General features: G+C 42.9%; 1 protein-coding gene across 1 annotated transcript in view; it reads right to left on the reverse strand.

Moving 5' to 3' along the window:
- ATP1A1 (ATPase Na+/K+ transporting subunit alpha 1) overlaps positions 1–21,483 on the reverse strand; it is a 34,509-nt gene extending 13,026 nt beyond the window's left edge. Inside the window, exons 1-11 of the mRNA XM_036769315.1 lie at positions 21,240–21,483; positions 9,396–9,500; positions 8,631–8,690; positions 6,990–7,193; positions 5,788–5,901; positions 5,203–5,337; positions 4,520–4,637; positions 3,264–3,532; positions 2,700–2,898; positions 1,785–1,894; positions 18–152 (exon numbers count right to left, since the gene is read on the reverse strand). Coding sequence (XP_036625210.1) covers positions 18–152; positions 1,785–1,894; positions 2,700–2,898; positions 3,264–3,532; positions 4,520–4,637; positions 5,203–5,337; positions 5,788–5,901; positions 6,990–7,193; positions 8,631–8,690; positions 9,396–9,500; positions 21,240–21,251 — 1,461 coding nt within the window. The 5' untranslated portion in view covers positions 21,252–21,483. The remainder of the gene's footprint in view (positions 1–17; positions 153–1,784; positions 1,895–2,699; positions 2,899–3,263; positions 3,533–4,519; positions 4,638–5,202; positions 5,338–5,787; positions 5,902–6,989; positions 7,194–8,630; positions 8,691–9,395; positions 9,501–21,239) is intronic.
- Between the last annotated feature and the right edge of the window lie 857 nt (positions 21,484–22,340).

Consider the following 22,340-nt stretch of genomic DNA (forward strand, 5'->3'; position numbering starts at 1 on the left):
AAGAAACCTTATTTAACCTGGTACTTGTTGGTGGAGTTGAAGGGTATCTCTACAATTTTGGTATATCTGTCTCTCATTTCTTTGACAGAACCACAGCACACTTCAATGCATTTTAAGAGGGCTGATTCAGAAGCATCTCCAGCAACTGCCCGCTGCAAACAAAGGACATTATCTGTTAATGACACGAAAAATTTTTAGCATTGAGCAAGACAGCCTTGAGAAATGAGATAAATAACTTCACAGACATGTTACTGATTATATTATGTTTCAGTATACTGGGGGAATGGAATAGTAGAAAGAAATGGGTATATATGAAAAAAGACTAGGTGGGCAGAAAATGGGGAAACTATCTCTGTATTGGTAGAGTCTCCTGTGGCTCTCACAGCTGTGGCCTGATTTGAACCATTCTGTTCAAAAGCTGTAGGACAGCTATGAAGGTAATGTGCCATTGCCCCTTCAGGGAACAAGACTCTTCTCATTCCATTTTTGACCCACCCTATTTCTATCTACAGACTGCAGGTGTCCCACCTAGGGAAGTGTTGGCCTATACTCTAATTCAATTCACATGGTCTTTTTTCTAAGTGCTCTGAATGTCAGGTAAGCAAGCAAGAGTTCAAGGGCAGTTTGAAGGACCTTGAAATTGAAGCATTATCTTAATCATGCAAATGTGTCCAGGCTTTAAAGGCTCCAAGCCAAAAGAACAAAACAAAACATAACCAAAAGGCCCTGTGGCCATGCCAACATTTTAATTCAAGTCTAAGATTTCAGCTTATTACCAAAGACATTAGGTCTCACTTATAGGAGAGTGCTGAAAACTTTCTAAATTGACTGGCAGGGTCTGAGGAGAGCCAGAAATTTGAAACGATGGGGCCATCTAATCAAAGAAACCTCTAGTTACTAAAAACAGTCAATGTGTGTATTAACAAACTCCTCTGATGTGCAAACATCAACATGTGTGATCTGCGTAGCACATCGGCCAGCAAACTATTATTGGCCTCCCAGGGCTCTAGGACAGAAAATTCTTTCCACAACAAGGGATGTCCTAATGGATCTCTAAGGTCAAGAGTCTAGGAAATTTCTACTTCCTAGAAAAAGGAAGCAAAAGTACAGTCTGAAGGTTTATTCCAAGATCAACAGCCTCAACATTAACTTAATGCCAAGAAAAATACCCCCCTTTTGTGATAAGGGGTGTCATAAAACTCAAAAGGCCTGCCCCATCTGAAAATGCTACTACTCACTGGCAATACTTAACATTGCACACTTAGCACAGTGCTTAATTACAATTATTATTTCATTTGACAATCAACAACTCTGGGTGATAGGTGCTATTATTAATCTGCATTTTACAGATAAGGAAACTGAAGGTAAACAGAGGTTGTTAAAGGACTTGCCCAGGTCAGATCTGAAATCAGGCCTAGAGCCCATCCATTGCATTGCCTAGCTGTCCCCTAACTGATCTCATTCCACTATCTAGGGTACCTCTTAACCCCAGGTGGTTACCCCAAATAAGCCTCAGCTACTAAAAAGCCCAAGAGGCAGCCTTAGTTTGGAGTCAAAAGTATCGAAAGGTCTGCTTTGAGCTCCTTCTCAGACCAAGGGCCATGGGTCAATTTATAGCCTGAGATTTTCCACTTCTTGTAGATGAAGAAATTTCTGAGAAGTATTCATGAGAAACCCACTGAACTGAAAATAACAATATATGAAGAAGGGGGTTTGACTAGTAAGCAAATTAAGGATGAATTAGGGCTGAAATCTCAAGGTAAGCTGGAGTCTCACAAGCTTACCTTCAGAATAGGTAGGTTTTCCTGATTAGCCTGAAACACGGCACGGTTGCACAGTCCTGCAATTCTGGACAGAGCAAGCCAAGTAGCTGAAGTCTTATCAAAAGAGACACCTAAGGAAGAGAAACAGAGATATTGTATGTGTACAAATTAATTCATTTAAATGAAGCTTCAAAAAATAATTCCGTTCGATGTACTAAGTACTTCCCCTTCCTCTCTGCAGTAGAGGACACATGGAACGTTTCCTATATTCACATTTGGTCTATCTTTTCTCTTGTTTACAAAGGGGGGCTACTAGTTGGGGTAGAGTGGGATTGTCCACACCCAGAAATGAACTGGTATAACCAACCACAGGCATAAATAAGTACAAGGTATTTCCTACTTAATGCCTTCTGAAAAGTCTCCATACCCACCTGGAATAATCTGAATTTCTGAACGACTGGGGAAACTAGCCTAAATTCAGGCAATTCTATAAAAAGTTACTTTTCAATTGACACACTAGAATCTGAATAGGACAAGAAAAAAAGCTGATACTATCTTTGGGCAACTTTAAAGGAAAAAACTGGTAAACAGATGTATAGAATAATCTTTCACACACCCATTTGTGTCTAATGGTAGCCATTGGGGGGAGGGGGGCTGAGGAGAAAAATAAATTTATATGATAATTTTGTATACTCAAAAGGAATAGCAAATTGTGCATAACAGATTTAGTTTCACTTACAATCATCTTTATAACTGTACTGTTATGAAAATGCTTATTTCATTCCACAAATTAAAAACAGAGAAAAAAAATACACACACACACACACACACACACACGTATATATACACTTACTTATCTATCAAAAGTTGAGCATGGCTTTTAAACCTAGCTAGGACAATCTAGAATGTATTGCTGATGGAATGACTTTCTCTTACCACTCTGGTTTTCTGTAGTATCAGCTTCGTGGATCTGATTGTCAAACCACATGTGAGCTACGGTCATCCGATTCTGAGTCAGGGTTCCAGTTTTATCAGAGCAGATGGTGGATGTGGAGCCCAGTGTTTCCACAGCTTCCAAGTTCTTTACCAGGCAATTCTTCCGTGCCATTCTTTTGGCAGTCAGAGTCAGACATACCTAGGAAACATTTCAAAGAAATAGGTTCTGACTTAACTTGCCCAAGGTCTAGCTTGTCTTCTCAGGGCTTCAGTTTCCTTATCTAAAGAAATACCTTCCAGGTTCTGCCCCTTTCCCAAAATAACCCAACAACTAACCAATAAAAATTTATTGAAACAACCCATTAATTCCATTTTTTTGGAGGGAACTAGACCCCCTCCTCCCATGCAATAAGCTTTTACATCTTATGCAGGAATACTTTGAGGATTAATAACTACCCTCAATACCTCAGAAGAAAGGTGTTCTTTAACAAGTCTTTAAAGTCAATTTCTTTTTGTGTGCTATTAGTTAGCCCAAAGGTCCACGTCCCTCTCAATCCCTCTTACCGTGACTGTGGCCAGCAAGCCCTCTGGCACATTAGCAACAATGATACCAATGAGGAAAATGACTGCTTCCAGCCAACTGTATTCAAGAATCAGAGAAAGGATAAAGAAGGTAACTCCCAGGAATACGGCCACACCAGTGATAAGATGGATGAAATGCTCGATCTCTGCTGCAATGGGAGTCTGGCCACCTTCTAGCCCAGACGCAAGTGTAGCAATCCGTCCCATTACAGTCCGATCCCCAGTGTATACAACGATGCCTCGGGCAGTGCCTTAGGGAGGAAACATTATACCAGTTTGTATATACCAGAGAACACAAACCTTCTGACCAATAAAGGCACACTCAGTTTCAGCACAATGCAAGGTAAACACATCCCAAGGATTCATGTATTCTTTATCTGTGCTTACAGAGAATTCAAAGGGCTGTTTGCTTGAAAAAGTTTGTGACCTTTGGTGAAAGGAGCTTCCTTCTCATAAAAGAGGGCAAAATCAACATCTGGTTCAGGGGCTCTTAATTTGTGTGTCATGGACCCCCCTCTGGCTGTATAGTGCAGACTACAGCTTCTTTTCACAATCACATTTTGTTGTCATATCCATTAATTGAAAGAAATGCAAACGTTTCATTAGGTTTGTGAAAATAAAGATGTCATTTTCTTCAAATGCTTAGAAACCCTGAAATAGATTCATGGGTCCATCCCAGATGAAATCTAGATCACTAGTTCTCAATTTTTTTTGATCTTAGGACCCTCTGCGCTCTTAAAAATTAAGAGGAGCTCAAAGTGTTTATGTGGTTATGGCTACTGAGGCAAGCTATTAACTCAGTCTGTGTTCGTAGCTAAATCTGCATGATCATACAGTACAGCCTCTGGAATACTACACTGTACCACACTGTACATTTCTGAAAGAATGAGTAAAAAAGGCCAAAATAATGTCTTTTTTGTTGTTTATTATTAGGAACACAGTTTTGACTTCACGACTGCCTGAAAGGGTCTGAGGTCACCATGTCACTCTTTGAGAACTGCTGATCTGGTAATCAAAACCAGAATCCAATTGAAGAGGTCAGGGGAGTGATTTGAGGAAAGAAAACTAGCCAACTGGCATAACACCCTAAAGTGCATTTACTGGGTTGCAGTTACTTTAATACATAGACAGGAACAGTGGCTTATAATCATAAACCAGTTTCTCAGACAATTATTAAGATAAGCCTCACGCTGTGCTTAAATATGCATTATATTTACAAAACTGTCAAAGTGGTCTACCTTCCACGCAGTTGGTAGAGAAAAAGGCAATGTTCCTGGTTTCCAGTGGGTTTTCATTAGTGAAATCAGGAGACCTGGTTTGCGGTTCAGATTCACCAGTGAGAGAAGAATTGTCCACCTGCATGAGTGAAAGAGTAGAAATCATTTTTTGATGAAGCATTAAGAAATATATACCTCTTAGATTCTTGTAAATTGGTGGGAAATTCAATGAGATACCCAACCTAAATCTTGCATGTGAAAGTAGTCAGGGTGTGAAAATCTAGAGGCATCTTGCCAAAAGCATCTGCTTAAACTAAGCTCAGCAGATTCGTGGGCTTTATGGAAATAAAATTTTCAAAGAGGCAGTGAGACTCAAAGCAACCAGAGATTTTGCCAAAATTTGGTGTCTTCAGAGGTTCATTCTTCCCTCTAATGACATACTATATAAAAACAGTATATTTGCCAGAACAGGAAAGCAGGAAGTTCTCTAACAAGATAGAGTATGGCTGCTGAATAACTCCTTAAGCTTTCTATTACAGTAGGTGGCTAACTGCTGGGGTGGGAGGGTGGTGGTGAAGAGGTGTCCCTGGTCATAGAAGGGGGCAAATGGGTCCCCTATTACTCCTTTCGTCAGCCCAATCAACAGAAATATTGAAGTGATTGGGGCATGGGGTAGGCAAGAAGAAAACAAGAACTCAACCTACTTTACATCCATTTGCAGAAATGATTCGGAGATCAGCTGGGATTCGGTCACCTCCTTTCACCTCTACTAGATCCCCAACTACAACCTCTTCAGCATTGATGCTCAGTTTTTCGCCATTTCGAATCACAAGGGCTTGCTTTGGGAGGAAATAGTTTGCATCATTAAAAATGGGAAAAACTCACTGGTTTAAAAACATTAAAATCAGCAAATTATAAGGGCTGAATCTAACACTAACATGTAACTGATTAATTCTCTAAAATATGTTAACTGGTATTTATTTTCCCTCTCACTCAAAGAGTTCAATAAATAACAAAATAAATATATAAATCTCCATAGCACTCAAAGTGTTTTACAAAGTGCTTTCCTCAACTCCCCACCAGTAGGATCGGAGTGTGGTAAGCAAGCTAGCACCACTTTCCAGTGTTAAAGAAAAACAGACCTGGTTTGAAGGAATACCTGACTACATCTTGAAATCAGTCATGCCTCAATACTTGGAGAACCAGAATGCCAAGGTAGTGAACATTCCTGAGGCTATTCACAACCCCAGGTGAGAACTGGGAAATGGACGATTGAAAGGATTGGTTACCTGTGGAACCATGTTTTTGAAGGACTCCATGATTTTTGAACTCTTTGCTTCTTGGTAGTAGGAGAAACAGCCAGTGATGATGACCACAGCAGACAAGACCACACCAAGATAGAGCTGGAAAGGAACAAACCAAGTGAGTGAAGGATGCTCGGTGACCAAGTACATGGCAGCCTTCTGTTCAACTTACTGACAGTTATAAGGTGAAAGATGAAACTGAGGGTTAGTGGACAAAAACATGAACTAGGGGAGTCTTGAATTTCAGTTTTGAGAAAATGGATCTGGTGGTCTGTTTCATTTAGCTGAAAGCTTTGATTGACCCTCTATAGCTACATGGTTCTTAGATGATCAAATTAGTAAGAATGAGAACTACTTGTCTAGAGATTGCATCATTATTTTGCTATGATGTTTTAGAAGTCACAAATGAGAAGTGGGTAGGTGTAGTGGACCAAGAGGTGGATTTAAATCCCACTTCTGTGATGCCTGGAAAAAGCTCTAATTTCTCTGAAATTAATTAATTTTCTGAAATTTCTGAAATTAATTAATTTCTCTTAATTTTTTTCATCATTTTTAAGATTTGGGGAACTGGACTAGATAATCTGAGTTCTTTTATGTCTATTCCTAGGAGCCCCTCCACAGCTCAGTTTCTTCCACTGCTTTCTTAACATGAGGGTCTGCTTCCCAACAATATACAGGGTTTGGGAAGAATGGGTGACTCAAACTCTAAAACTAAATGAGATGCGGGCTACTATTAATAGACGCTTGATTGAGCATAGCTCTTGGACCTGATCAGTGGAATAGCATCAACACCGTTGGGGAGCAGGGGCTGCCTCGCATGGGCAAGGATGCCAGGTTCCAAAGTCATAGTAAGCAGAATGGCTGGTTCACAATGGCAAAGTACAGGGTGAAGTGGAACTTTGTCCGTGCTTTGCAGCATGGGGACGGAAGGGAGTATATGAAGACAGTGATTAGAGGTAGAAGGCGAGAAGGAAAAGCTGAGGGGTCTGGCAGAGACAGAATGAGAGAGAAAGAGAGCCCTGTAAAAAGAAAGACAGACAAGTTACTGACACTAGCTTTTCACAGAGATATATCACTAACAGTGCTTGAAAATGAGAAGGGAAGGGGAAGGCAGGGGAATAAAGAAACAGACACTTGTGCCTTACGTGTATCTGGGCAACCCAACCAGGAAATGAAGGGAAACTCACATTATCATTCTGAGGGTCATCTTCAGTGGCAGCTACGATTCCATAGGCCAAGAAGCAAAGAACAGCGCCGATCCACAGCAACATTGAGAAACCCCCAAAGAGTTGCCGACAGAATTTGATCCATTCGGGAGTGGTGGGAGGAGGTGTGAGGGCATTTGGGCCATCTCGGGCCAAAATTTCTGCAGCACGAGCACTTGTTAGACCCTGACGTGAAAAATGGAGATGGCACATTTTTAATAGGGCCAAAAGCAGTCAGAGGACCAAGGTTCATATCCGGCTTCTGACATATACTACTTGCCCATGTATGACCTTGGGCAAATTAAAAACAACCTCCCTGGGGCCATTTCCTCAACTGTAAAATGAGAGGGTTGGACCAGAGAAGCCTCTGAAATTCCTTCTGGCTCTATCTAGCACTATGAGGTGAAGAACCCCAAGCAAAATGCTAGAGGAAACAACTCCATCATGAGTTTAATCCTAGCACCAGGCCTTACAACCTGATAACCGAAGACTAGCAGGCAGGGGCTCATCCTTGTCCACAGTGTCACTGAAAGGCTACCCAATGTTAACAGTGAGAGGCCTCCAGAACACAGAAAAGAGCCCTCTCCTATTTGTCCTGGTCTGATTTCAAATTATTCAATGTCTTTCAATTCCGGATGAGGACTATCTCACTCTTACAGTTGCCTGCTTGTAAAAGGCTCCTAAGAATGTCATCCTGCCCCAGAAACTGCCAACAAGGAGTCTCTGCAAAAGGAAACCCCAGAGGACTAAGGATGAAACATACTGTCCACCACCTGAGAGAGGTGACAGATTTAAGGTACAGAATGAGACATTTCATTTATATGACATATATATTTCTATAAAGCCAATGAGGGAAAATTTATTTTCGATCAGGTGGGGAGAAAAAAATAGATTTTTGTTAATTAAAAAAAATTTAATAAGGAATTGCCAACAGATGTGAAGTACTGCTGGACATAAGAACACTATCTTGTTAGTTTCACTAACCTTTCTTTAAATTAATTAATTGAGTCAGAAAAGTCACTTATGCGTACTGTTTGGTTTCTGGATGCACAACTGTGCTGCTTACTGTAGACCAAAGTAGGGGAATGGGAGATGCAAAAACTATCTGATCTGGTCATTCCGTAACTCCCTAGAGTTTGTAAATACAACTTAAAAACTCACTAACTTAAGACCTCAACCTACCGTGGTAGCCTTACTCATCATACCTCTTCAGGTACTCTTCATTCTTAGAACGCAGGCTCCTTAAAAGGAAGGGACTGATTGACTTGTCTCTGTACCCACCCCTAGCACTCAGCACAAATCAGTCAAATTGATCTGATTCAGCACACTGGAGCAGGCTTATCTCTGATCTTTTCAGCATTTCAAGGTTTGAAAAGACTGGAAGGCCATGTAATAATACAGGTCCACCTTTTAAAATTTGCATAGTCACAGGAATCGTTTTGAGCTTTGGGACTGATTTTTGTACTTTTGGGCTAATAAGAATCTTAAAGAAAAATTTAGTAAGCAAAAGAAACCAACTGTAAAACTGACTTAAAATGCTCAAATATTTTGAAAAAAAGAGCATTATGATGAGGGGAAAATATAGCCAATATAGAACTCCCGACTCTAAAAAGCTGTACTTACCTGGGTCAGGTCTGTTCCGTATTTCCGATGAAGCTCATCAAGGCTAAGTTTATGGTCTTCCTGAAAAAAACAAGTAAATCCTAGGATAAATAAGCAAAAATCACTACTTGAAGCACTGATTAGCTCAGCTCATAAACTTTCCTTATTCATTTAAAGACTAAGGCTTCATCAATTTCATGAAAAAAAGTTAATACTGACAACTGAAATACGGTCAAATCTTTTGTTTCTCAACTGATCTCAACTGAAACTTGAGACGCCTTGGAAAGTTTTCCCCTATACAAAGAAAGTTGACAGCCTGAAACCTTTCCAACCTATAAATAGGAAGAAGTTCCTTGGATGGGCCAGGCCTCTAATTGTTCATTCAAGTACCCAAGAGAGATAGATGGCAAGCTGCAAGTGTGTTGACCAAAGCTGCCATTTCTATTCATATAACAATACCCTTTTTGCCATAATTTTAAAAGTCTGGAACATGATCTCTAAACTGAATGTCCTGAGGGTCTCTTTCCAGATTCTAAAATCCTGCAATTCTATTAGAAGAACAGAAACCACCAAGTTGGTAGGGATCCCAGAAGCCATCTAGTTCAAGCCATCCATGAATGAGAATTCCCTTCTACCACATGCCCTAAAAAGTACTAATCCATACTCCTCCGATCACTAAGAATGCCACACATAAACCGAACTGAAAGAACTGGAAGCCAATTTTAAAGGGGGATTTTAAAAGTAGCAGCGTACAGTGTCTGTATACCAACCTCCAAAGGATCTTACCATTGAGACTTCCTTCTTAAGTTCATCCATGTCCTTCTCCTTCTTGGCCTTTTTTTTATCTCCATGCTCTGACACCGCTGCGGGCTCATATTTATCACGTCCAACCTATTTTAGGGTGAGGGGGAGAGACAGAAAATTCTTTAAAATTGGTCCTAATGCCAAATAGCACCTCAACAGAGATTTCAAAGTGAACAAGTTCTGTAGATTTTTACAACAGGCCAACATGGTATGGTATAAAGCCTGAAATAAATGGTCAAGAGTCCTAAAATATAATCTAAACAAGAGTGCTGAGCCTCAATTTACTTTGCTTCAGTTTGCTCATCTGTCAGACACGAGGATAGATTACAGTCTTGCTATGTTCTATGATTATCATCTGGTGTCCTGTTCGCTATATCTAGTTTTCTTGTAATGATCCTTTCCTAAGGACTCATCTTGAGAGATTTGGCAGAGATGAGTTTAGTGGGACCACTTTGCCATTGTTATGGTTTCCAGTGGATGTGATGAGGGTGGCAACATCCTCAATTCCCAGTCTCTCTTCAATCTGAAGACCAGGACAAGCTAGCTGCATGGCACTCACTTTCCTATTTTGAGAATTGCAACTATACTGATAGAAGAAATCACAAGTCTCAAAGTAAAATCTTTTTTTAGCATTCACATGAGAACAAAAAAAGTTGTTACTTCAGTAACAGACTTAAATTAAAAAAAAAAGGAGAGAATGATTGAGTCTTTTTCCCCCTTAGGAAAGTTTGGAGGGAGGAGATTGGGGGGATGGGGGGGGAGGAGCTCCCCTGCCAACCTGCAGAATGAAAATAAAACCTAGAAAAAGGAAGATGTTCACTGCAAATGTTTTGACATAAGCAGGATGTAGAGAAGTGTGTGCATTGTCACACAATTCACAGGATCCACCTACACCACTTAAGGATTGCAACAATTTTTAGATGTTGATTCTATAGTTTAAATTTAGAATCTTCCTCCCAACCCCCCCAATGCCTGAGTCTTTTCAGAGGACATCAGAACCTTTGTCCTAGGCTCAAATTGGAGCAATAGAAGATTTGGCCAAAAGAACTACTTCGGCCTAGGAAGGTCCCTGTCATTGCTCAAAGTTAAGAATGGTCTAAACAAAACCCAAACTCTAAAATCTATAGAAGGTTTCCACCAGGGCTTAAATAGGAATATCTTAAGTACGGGCAAGGTGTTGGAGTAAAGACAAAGAAAGAAGCTGCCCTCAAGGGGTTTATGTTCTCCTGGGGGTAGGGGGTGAGAAAAAACAGGTACAGATGAGAAAATATCAAATCCAGCATGTCCCAAAAGTCTTAGTGCTGTTGGGCCAGCAGATGCTTCTGAGGCAGCAGGTAGTTTGGCTGGGCCACACAGTACATGAAGAATATGAAGTCACTGTAAGCCAAATTTGTGAAGGGTTTTATATATCAAACAGGGAAGTATGTGTTTAATCCCAGCATGGAGAACCACTGAAACTTCTTGGGGAGGGGGGGACAGGGGGAATGGGTGAAAGACAGGCCAGGTCTGGGCTTCACCAATAATCAATTGGGCCGCTACGTGGGAGATGGTTTGATAAGGGAAAGGAGACAGGTAAGGCATGTCAACTAGGAAATCATTGCAGTGTCCTGGGCAAGGGGTCACAGAACGAGAACTGACCAGGCGTGGCAGTTGACTGGCTATGGGGAGAGGAATCCTTCATGGGATGGGTCTACTGCCTATCAAAATGTACACAAAGTTTTTAATGACCATTTTCCAAACAATACTGGCTGGGTTTTAATGAAAAGTGTGCATTCTGATAACAGAGCAATCATATTGCTTGGAAAATAATCATTAAATTATATTACATGTGAAACAAATATTTGTTGGCTATAACTACATTTTCAATATAAAGCCTAGTCTTAAAAAATTACAGTGTAGAATTGTTATCTATTTGAACTTGGGGAGAAAAATCCCAGTATAAATAACCCAAGGTCAATAGTCAATAACCCCCTCCCCCCACCAAATCCTTTAAGAAAACCAAATCAAAGGAAAAAAGGCCTTGAACTATACACATAATAAAAGACAAGTTTACATCAAAGGGCCTTTACATTTTAAAGGTCAGCAGCTGGGAGTGAAAGTATGACAGAAGGCTGCTTCCAAAGGAGAGGACAATTCTCTAGCTCAGTCTCTATCTTATCTCCTAAGAACGAAATGGGTCTAAAGATAGAGGAAACATTCTGGACATTCTTTCCTACAATAGAGCTCCACGGAACTAGGAAGTAAGGGAGCAGTGAGAAGGAATTAAGGCAGGGTCCCTGGGAAGCCCTCCCGGAGCTCACTGCTTCAAGTTTAGTGAGAGTTTGATACAAAAAGTGCAATCCTAAAGCAAAAATTCTGGTACTCCAATTAATTTTGATGATCTGTTTAATTACTGGGCCTTCCCACCCCCATTTCTGCTGCTAAATTAAGGAAAAGTATTTTTATCTAGGTTCTAGAAAAGCTGTGGATCATAGGACTAGCACATGGAGCTGAAAGGAACCCTGAAAATCTAGCTCAGCCAGGTTTTTTAGGGTTGCTGGTTTGTTTTTGGTTTTTTGGTTTTGGTAGAATTTCTATCTCTGGTGCCTCAGACTGTAAAGTGCTAGGCAGTGCAGTGGATAGAGTGCTAGGCTTGGACCTGAATTCAAATCCTGCCTCAGACCGTGCAGGTTACTTAACATCTCTGTGTTTCAGTTTTCTCATCTGAAAATGGGGATAATCACAGTACCTATGGTAACAGGGTTTTTGTGAGGATCAAATGAAATCAACACTTAAGGTGCCTTGCAAATCTAAAAGTATAATAAATGTGACCAGTACCTGATAGGCACATTTTAAAAATATATATACTCTCTCATTTCAAAGATGAGTAATCTTGAGGGAACGAAATGGATTTGCCTAAGAGTCCTCTGACTTCAAAAGCAGTGCTAAGGGGCCTCTGGGATTTTTGAGATTCACTTACAAAATAAGTGACTGTTCCAGGACAGCTCATCAGTGAGAACAACGCTTGGAATTAGAATCCAGCAAGCAAGCTGTCCTAGCCTTTCTCTGACCATTTCTGCATATTAAAAAAAAAATTCAAAGAAAAGGTCGGAGATGATTGAGAAGCAATGGAAAAGTGTTTTTCACAAGGGTGATTTCTTTCCCTTTCAAATTTAGGTTTATGTCTTATTTAAGCAGATTGGCTCCCAGAAAAAAGGCTGGATTAGCTATTCCAATCTCATTGCTTCCATCTCTTTTCCATGGCTTGGGGTAGAGATGAGCAAAATGGATCCTCCATGTTGTAAGGATGTCAATATCCGTGCATCTTAGACCTACTGGATCAGCCTGCTTGAGGATCAATCCGAAGGTTGTTCTGGAGCTACCACCTAGAAAACCCAGCATCTTTATTCACTCTAAGCACACCAATACGTTGGTGTTGGTTTCAGGGGACATCTCTTAGATCCTCCTCTCTCCTGTTTATAGAAGAGGACAAAGGGCAAAGGAATTGATAGAAAGAGAACTTCAGACAAGTCAGGACCTGTGATGGGAAGCTAATTTAGTCAAAAAATCCATTTAAAAATTTATCTTCCCTTTTAGGAACTTATATTTTATTAGTGGATATAAAACCCTTATTGTCTTAGTGGTTTGTGGAACATTTCCAGCCTGGGGAAGGGAGGGAGAGAGGGAGGAAGGGAATCAGAGAAGGCTCAAACCCGCTACCCCATTATGCTATGAGAACTTGATAGGCTAAGGTCCCCTGACTCTTTACTGCCACCCCTCCCCCAACCCTAACCCCCAAATACTGATGGAGGTGGGAGTGGGGTGGAGGATGGGTAAAATAAATTTATCCAAACAAGAGTGTGTCTACAGCAATTAGGGGAAGAAGGCAACTAGTATTGAATCAAGAAATTAAAATTTGCCCTGACTTTTCATTCAAAGGTCAGTAGTCATTTCTTACTCAATGTGTCTCTCTTACATAAAAGAGGGAGTGTTCCCCAGTTTCTAAAGGATTCATATCCTTAATTATTCTATGGGATTATAGATTTAGAGCTGAATTCGGATGTTTGAGATTTTCAGGAGATTGAGGCCTAGAGGTCAAATGACCTGCCCAAGGTCACACAAGTAAATTAGATTTCTTCATCTGCAAAATGGAGAGACTATTTGTAAATGTGAATTCCACTGTAATTCATATTCTAAGCCCCCTGTTGTGAAATCATTAATTGAACTTGATGCAAATTTTCTTTCCTCTATAGATGGGGTTCCTGGGACATGACATCAAGTTCCCGTTCCTTCCCACCTGCCCCCATCCGCTCCCCCAAAGGTGGTGGGGAGGTCCTGGAGAGCATAACCTGGTAAACTCAGAGTAAACTCCCTTTGTTTCATACCCATACAGTATGTCCAGACTTGGGTGTCAGCCAGTCACCCAGCAGGAGACAGAGAGAATAGTAGCAGCCCCAGGGAAGAGGGTAAGCCTTTACCAACTGGTCCCTCACCCCTAAATAAACAAGGCTTAAAACAAGGAAAATCGGTTTGTCTTTAAATTCTTAACTAGCAGGCTCTAACCCCCTTCTTCAGGGGTTTGTTTATCGTCCTTAAAACATCATCATCAGGTTAATATCCTGAAAGAGCAAAGGACTAGAGAACACTTTTTTGGGGGGGGTGGGGGTGGGATGGGGGGGGGTGGAGAGAGAACAATTATTAAAATGCCCACTAAGTGCAGAGCACTCTGCTAGGAGGTATTGGGCCTGCAAAGATGAGACAGTTCCAACTCTTAAGGAGCTTAATCATTCTACAGCATAGGCAAATCAAATGATTTTCTTAGAAGAGGTAAATTATTTCCATATTCTGAACACGGCTTCATTGTTTTCTAGATACTGAAAGAATAGTTGAGGTTTATCCAAAGAATGCCCATTGTACACTATCGATTTGGGATAGAGTCAAGTCAACAAACGGGACTTCAGCCTTCTCTGGGAGGCTCAGTTTGCCCTCCTCCCCACCTTTCTCTCTATCTCTTGAGGTTCTCTTAGGTCAAACCTTCTGGCTGATGCCCAAGATAGCTGCCGCTACTCTTACCCAAGAGGACAATGAATCTGTCACCTTCCAATCGTACTTCACCAAGGATCACGGTTTAATTTTCCTTCCAGCTCTAAAACTAGTGCAACTCCCTTCACTTTTCTGATGAGGAAACTGAGGCCCAGAGAGATGAAGTAATGCCTAACTAAAGCCATACAAGGCAGTAAGCACTGATCATGTTGAGGTTTATAGGAGATAAGGCTAAATAAATCTTTAAAAAACAAACATAAGACATGAATTTCTCCTGTTTTGGATCCTAAGGACATGTTGATACCATGATCCACTACACTAGGCATATACCCCAAGGTCAAAATTCAAAGGTTCCATTCCCCCACCCCAACATTCATAGCAACACTGTGTGGAAGCAGCTGAACAAGAGAAAAGGAAAAGGAACATGTGCACATTTATTATAGAGGTGGAAAACAATAGTGTCCCCCCCCCTTTCTGTTTTTTTTTTTAATCTTTAGTACATGGGATGGCTCACTAGGTGGACAAAGTTGATAAAAAATTAACGTAAAACAAAGCAGCAACAGTAAAAAAAAAAATTTCTTAATTACCATGGATACTTCTTGGCACTTGAGCAGAAATACTGGGGTAGGATGGGGAATGCATAAAAGGTAGGCTCCGTGAAAAACACAGCCATCTTCACCCTTAGACTTATGGGAAAATCCAATACTATGCAAACACTATGCCCTGATGATCCAAAAGTTAAAGACTATCAGAGCAAAAAAAAGACCAAAGTCCAAAACAAAGGGTTTGTTCAGAAATTTAAATTTGTAATTGTTAGCAGAAATGAACCAGGTAATCTTTCTAAATATTGATAGAATTTCTAACATTCCATTCCATTCCATTCATTCATTCAAGATTTCTTTTTGCTAGAAACCAGGGGAGGCAGTCACTATGGCATCTGGGTTCTAGTCCTGACTCTGCTCCTACCCCGGCTGCTGACCTGGGAGCTAGTCCTTTCCTCATCTGTAAAAGGAGCAGGTTGGAACAATGATATAGGTTCCCTCCAGGGCTGGTATTCTACCAATCTAGTCCAGTGCCTTAGGATCAGAATGTAAAATGAGCCCAAGGGGGTGGGGGTGGGCAGGATGTCCTGGTACCTTCCAGGTTCTATTAGTTATCTACACCCCCCCCCCCAAGTATATCACAATAAATCAAAGAAATGAAAAGACATTTTCCAGAGCCTTGAAAAAATTCAGTACAACTAATTAGATGAGTCATATGCAAGGAACATTTTCTCTATGACTTCAGCCAAGGCATACACTTCCTCTCATCCAGTCAACTCAAAGCAACAAGAGAAAGTCCAAACTTGCTTTAGTAGTCCTTTCTCTTACTTCAGAAAGAAAGCAAGAAAACCGAAAGGTGGGGGAACAGAAGGATGTTTCCTGAAATTAGAAACTCTAAGCCATTTTTAGAGTCGACACCTGGGAACCTATTAGGGTTTGGGGTGTGTGTGTGTGTGTGTGTGTGTGTGTGTGTACACACAACTGAGGCAAGGGTATTTTGCACCTTAAGGAAGTGGACTCTAAAAAGGGGCAAGGGAAAACCTGGATTAAGTTTTCCATAAAGCTTGGAATATGGCATATACAATCTGAATTCAATTTAGTAGTCTGTCTCAACTCAGAAGCACAGACATGAAGGCAATGGGAAAAAGATTCTGAATATTATCTCTCCTTGCCCAAACTTACGCATTCCAAACACATTATCAAGGAGGTTCAACTCATCTGACCTTAGTGTTTCTTCTCATTCCATGTTAGACCACCACAGAAGGAAGCTAGAGCAAAAACATGGTGCCTTACACCCCCAATTTGGAAAGCTGAATAGCTAGCTTAAAAAAAGGGGAGAGGGGTTACAGATGTCTTTGTAGGGGACTCACCCAGTGACAGAAATGCATTTTTAAATCCAGAAAGCACCATACCTGGAGAGTACAAGGACTCAAACCCAAGATATTACTAATAATAATGTGAGGAAACATGGTATGAGGGCTTTGTGGTTACAAATTGCCTCACATACATCATCTGACTTGATCCCCACAAAAATCCTGTGTTCCAATGGGAAAGAGTATGCATGGGATCTGAGAATAAGGAGAACAGGAGTTCAAATCCTGCCCCAGACAGTTACTAGCTCTTTGCCCCTGGGGCAAGTCACTTAACCTCTATGCCTGTTTTCCTCATCTATAAAGTGGGGGTAATAAAAGCACCCACCTCATGAGATTATTTTGAGGACAAAATGAGTATGGAAGTGTTCTGCACATCTTAAAATTCTATATAAAATGCTAGCTAAGGAAGTATTGTCACTGTAATGTCAGAGTTTTCCCTACCATACTCCTGGATGCTCTTTGAGGTAATAAGAAGCCCAAAATTATCGGCAGGGTTACCATTTTACTCTGGCCTCTTTTTCCTTTTGCTCTCTTTATCCCATGATCTCATCCTCACATCATAAATTACAGTTAAAAATGAAAGCCCCCTCTATTCCCAACTAAGTAAAAGGCTGAGTATTAACTAGCATTTCCATTTGTTTTCCCCTCCCAAATAGTCTTTTCTGAGTCTGGATCAATCATCATCCTTCCACCCTTTCCTACATACATTTTTTTTTTCCAATGTGGATTAGAGTTTCCAAGGATTATAACCGGAACCTTAGTGAGGTGTGAATGTAGCCAAATAAACTTACAATTAAGAATTTACTGGTCAAACAAGTTTCCAGTTATTTTTTATTCTAGAGGGCAGGCGCTAAGGAGGAAGCAAGGATGGGTGCCAACTTGGGGACACTTTAATGATCAACCTTTGAAAAGACCATACTTGTCCCTCAGAAGATTCTGCCATGTTAGCATCAGGCCTGGGGGGTGGGGTCTTATAAGGGAGAACCTTCAGGTTATTTTTTTAAATCTTAGTAATAGATCTATATAACCTGGAGAAAATGTACGAATTTAGAGAGGGCTAGTCACCTCAGTGCTACCAAGTTACTGGCAAGCAGTTCTACAAATTAGCAAACAGTAAGTAACCCAGAACAGTTACACCCTTGCAGAAAGGTACAGGGAGAACCCGGAGGCCACGGGGCTGTTACAATGTAACACACAGAACAATCACCAGGCAAGGGTGTGATGCAATCTAGAACTCGGCCCTCCTCCACCCCTCAGATTTGAATGACTAGTTCCTGCCATAACTCAGCAGGCATGTGGCCAGGCCCATGCAAACTTTCCACTCAAGACTCCATTTACAATTTTTCAAGTCTAAAGTACCAGGTTTTATTAACAGCCAGAGGGTATTTAGTCACTTTCAAGTAGCGCTCCAAAAGGGCAGCTGATAATGTTACAATACAACCAGGATTTTTGCTGACTGTTTGTTGGCTGGCTTGTGCAATCTTCATAGAGATTTTTAAAATCACTCCTCTGGCTAGAACTTTTCCAGTTAATTATCAAAGTTAATATTCAAACACACAGCCAGGGATTGCAAGAAAGCTCTAACCAAGACCAAGGAATAAAAGAAACAACTTTCTTAAGGGCTTAAGGAAGCAAAGTAGTTTTTTTTTTTAATCTTAATTCAGTTTCTAAAGGCAATCCATAAACATCTCTTATGGAGATTTGTTTAAAGGGAGGGAAGAAGAAAAATGGAGGAAAAGGAAAAGTGACATAGGCCAGGTAAGGTAATAAGATCATAAATTCTGAGCTGGAAGGTATTTAGAGGTCACCCTTCATTTTACAGATAAAGAAATTGAGGCCCATAGAGTTTGTGTGCCCAAGGTCACACAGGTAACCAACAGCAGAGCTGGGATTTGAACCCAAGTTCTGACTCCAAATCCAGTGCCCTCCAGCTTACAGCAGAACTGTTTAGCCCAAGAGCCCCAAGAAAAAACTTGATTGAAGTTTTAATATGTCTAGGGAATGATTCAGTCCTTCTTTAAAGGAGAAAGCTATAACAAAATCCAGTTCTTTCAGAGACTGGGCATTATACATGCATGTAAATATTAAGAGCCATCATCTATATACCTTGACCTTTAAAAAGCGGGGTGTGGAGGTGAGCAGAACTGAGAAAGGCACAGCTAACTCAACAATGACCTTAAAAAAATTAGCTGCTAGCCCAGGCTTCCTGGTAAACCAATTATCAACAGGCCTTTTAGTCAACCCCTCCACCCACATTTTAATCCCCATATGGAAAAATCCCAAAGCTTCTTCATGAAAGTCTTCTGAACATTTGGATTATCACATTAAATCACTGAGGGGTGGGGAGTGGTGAGGAAGAAGGTGGGGGAGGGAGAAGATACAAAAAAAACTTTTCTGTTATCTCACCCATCAAGAACCACCACATACCAAAAAAAAAAAAAAAAAATGCAAGCCCAAACATCTCATTCAACTTAGCAGAGCACCAAAAACTTTGATGAAAATTCAACAGCCTAGGATCTCATTTAGAGTTCAGGGTATTTGTAATTTACTAAGAGATCCAGGCAGTGAGAGGTTACCCATAGGACACCTGGCAGGAAAACAGGCTCATTCTCCAGCTATATTTTCAAAGGTCTTTTGACACCAAATGCTCAGGATCTAAACCTGCAAGTATGTTGTCAGAAAGAACACTGAATATGACTTAGCAGTTTTCTGAATATTTTCCCCAAACCTTTAAATTTATGACTTTTCCAAAGATGAACTGCCATTTGAGATTAATAATTCTGAAGACCTGCACTTTAAAAAAAAATGCCACCAAACTTATACCTGAACTGGGTATGCTCATTTATAGGATGATTGGGACTCTTGTGTAATGCAAAATGTATATATAGGCATCCATTCCATCCTCTAAGGCGGTATAAAGCAGCAGAGGGGTTTTTTTTTTTGTATTGGAATTTTGACCTCTTTGATATGGCTAATGTGTTGTAGACTCCTTGAGGTCAGGATTCTACCTTAACTCACCTTTTTATCTCCCCCAGGGCTAGCATGGTGCCCAGGAAGTTTGCTGAATTGAGGCTAGAGGAGGACAGATTGGTGCATTCTATTCCTCCTACAAGGTGAGTCCTTCCCCATCTTTGCCTTTTTACTGGCTGCCTCCATGCTCAAATGTGTTCCCCCTCCTCACCCCAGAATCCTTTAAGGTCCCAGATTCTGCATCAGTCCCCTGTCCCCCACTGGGAGTGTCTTTCCTTGGAGATTACTTGGCATTTACACTGTCTGTATCTTGCATGCAGTTACTTGTTGGCATATTGTCTTTCTCCTTAGAATTTGAGCTCTGTGGCCAAGAATCAGCTTTTGCCTTTCTTTGTATCCGCAAGTGCTTAAAGGCAGAATATTGGCACACAGTAGGCACTAAATAAATGCTTAATGAATGACCCATCCCCAGGCACAGCACTGCTTTCAAAACCTGGCCTAAAGGACATTTTTTTTTTCCTGAAGGAATGCTGCCCTCATTAATCTCTCCCAATTCCACTCTTCTAATCTACATGCTCCCAAGACTGAATAGCCACTTTTGTACTCCTGGGGATAATTCTGGGAGAGTGAAGTCAGTTTCACCATAGGTCACAATTAGGTGGGAGTAAACTCTTTGGAGGGCAGGGACCGGGATTTATCTTTTTTTTTTTTTAACCTAATCCTCTCCCCTCCCCTAGGCCCTTCTCTTAGTTAGAGGAACCCGGCTCCCAGTGTTTAGGGGGACTGCTCTTCGGTGGTCAGAAATGGGCATGGAAGGTAAACCACCCACCGGAGTGCAAGAAAGGGAGGACACATATACAGGTTCTCAGAAGCTTGGCCAAGAAAGCAAGTCCACCGGTGTGCCAGCCCCATCTTAGGGCTGCACCTTAAAGAGACCGTGCCAGTGGGCAGGTCCTGGGTTAGCAGTAAAAGTACCCAATTAAGTATCTAAACAAGTATACCTTCCAGGCCACTTTTGGGCGGTGAAAAAGGCACACCCGAGCTGCTAAGAGCCAGAGGCTGGGCCCGGGGGTGAGGCAGGCTCATCAAGAAGGGAAAACCCTGTGGTGGTTCCCGCCGCCCTCCAGGGAGTTGGGGGGAAGGAGGAAGCCTTTCAGGGTAGTTAGTCGGTTCAAGGGGAGAGACAGGACTCCCTCCATTGCCGCCTTGCCTCCTCCCGCTCCATCCAAGCAGTCCTGGGGAGTGGGCAGCGCGCAAAGGCGCGGCAGAGAGAGAAGCCAGCTCCGTCCGGCAAGTCAGGCGTCCCTGGGGCAGGCAGGCGGAGAGGAAGGGAGTTCTCGCCCTCCGGGCGCACCGAGAGGGAAGGGGCGGAGGGAGAGGCGGGAGGTGAGGGCGGGGAAACGGGTCATTCAGAGATGGAGAGAGCTGGCAGCCGGCTCCTTCCCTGGGACCGCCCTTGGCCGCCTTGCCCGGGGGGCCCCCCTCCCAGTCTCCCGGCCGCCGCCACCAGCGCCGAGCCCGGCGGCTGCCCACTTTTTCCCTCCTCTCTGGCCCCAGGGCCTCTCGCTGTCCCAACCTTCCTCCAAGCTCCCACCACCTCCAACCTGCGCTCTCCTTTTAACTCCTCTCCCCATGCCCATTTCCAAAGCCCTCTCCATTCAAGAGCTACCGTTTTCCCCCATGCCCAGTCCCAGGTTCACATCATCTTCCTCTTCCTCTTTTCCCCCTTCCTCCTCCCTCTTTCCTTCTCCCACCCCACCCCCTTTGCCGCAGTCTCCCTCTCCTCCACTTCCTTCTCCCTCCTCCTCCTCCTCCTCCTGCGCGGTAACTCTGCGTAGCGCTCGCTCCCCCCTCTTCCTCCTTCTCCTCCCCCGGCGGCTCGGCTCGCAGCCGAGCCGGGAGAAAGGAACGCCACTCACCCCCTTCCCCATGGCTGCGGTGCCTGGTGCCCGCTGTGCCGGGACCTGTCGCCTCTGAATCAAACAGGTAAAGGGATCAACTCCCGGCGCCGGGCCGGGAGGAGCTGGAGCCGGGGCCGGGGCTGGCTAGGGGGCGACCGGGGCGCGGCCCGCTCCCGCTCCGGCTGCCTGCTGCTGCCGCCGCCGCTGCCTCTGCTGCAGTTGCCACGTGTCCGCCTCCTCCTCCGCGCCCCAGTCCCCGCTGCAGCTAAAGCTGGCGCCTACTCCTCACTTCCTAAAATATGCAACCTGCCTCCTTGCCCCGCCCACGGCCCCGGCACGTCACAGTTACCGGAGCAACCCGACACCCGGGCTCCCTTCCCGGTCTCCTCCTCCTGGCGCCGCAGCTCCGCCCCGGGCTCCTCCTCCGCGGGCGCTGGGCCGCCCTGCTAGGGTCCCCAAGGGTCTGGACCCTCTGGAGCCGGGGTGTTGCTGTGGATGCGAGGGTGCGGATGTTTAAGCTGGCTGCTTCGTGCGGAAGCGGCGCAGCCACCCCAGATTGCTTGGGCGGGAGCTGATCTCTCTTGGTTAGATTTCAATGGGAAGAAATGCATTTCTCTTCCCCTTCCTGGGCTCTCCCTCCTCCCGCTCCCGAATGGCCCTGTGTGAGGGGCATACGTATGAGAAAATAGCTGCAGTGGGTCCAGTTAAAGCACTTAGAAATGAGGTGCTCACCCAGGAGCTATGGGAGCCGCCCACACCTCCGACGTCCTTAGATCTGGGATAGAAATCTTCCACGAGCAGGCTGCTTTTTTCCACATCTAGGCTTAGGAAGATCCGTGCTGCTTCACCCGGTGTTCCAGCCTCACCCGAGTCTCTAAGTCCGTGTATGACCTTGGGGAAATCACCTTTCTGGGCCTCAGTCTATTGATCTGTAAAGTGAGGGGTGTGTGTGTGATTTGCTTAATTCTAAGGTTTCTTCCAGCTTTGAATCTTATGGTCTATGCCATCTCAGGGTTTTTAGTGTCTTATTTTGTAAAATGAAAGGGGTGGAGAGGGAGCGTGTTAGACGAGATGGTTTCTAAAGGTCTCTTCCTCATCTGATGCTCTTATGATTCCATG

Source organism: Trichosurus vulpecula, chromosome 7 (genome assembly GCF_011100635.1).
Source record: "Trichosurus vulpecula isolate mTriVul1 chromosome 7, mTriVul1.pri, whole genome shotgun sequence".
Taxonomy (NCBI): Eukaryota; Metazoa; Chordata; class Mammalia; order Diprotodontia; family Phalangeridae; genus Trichosurus; species Trichosurus vulpecula.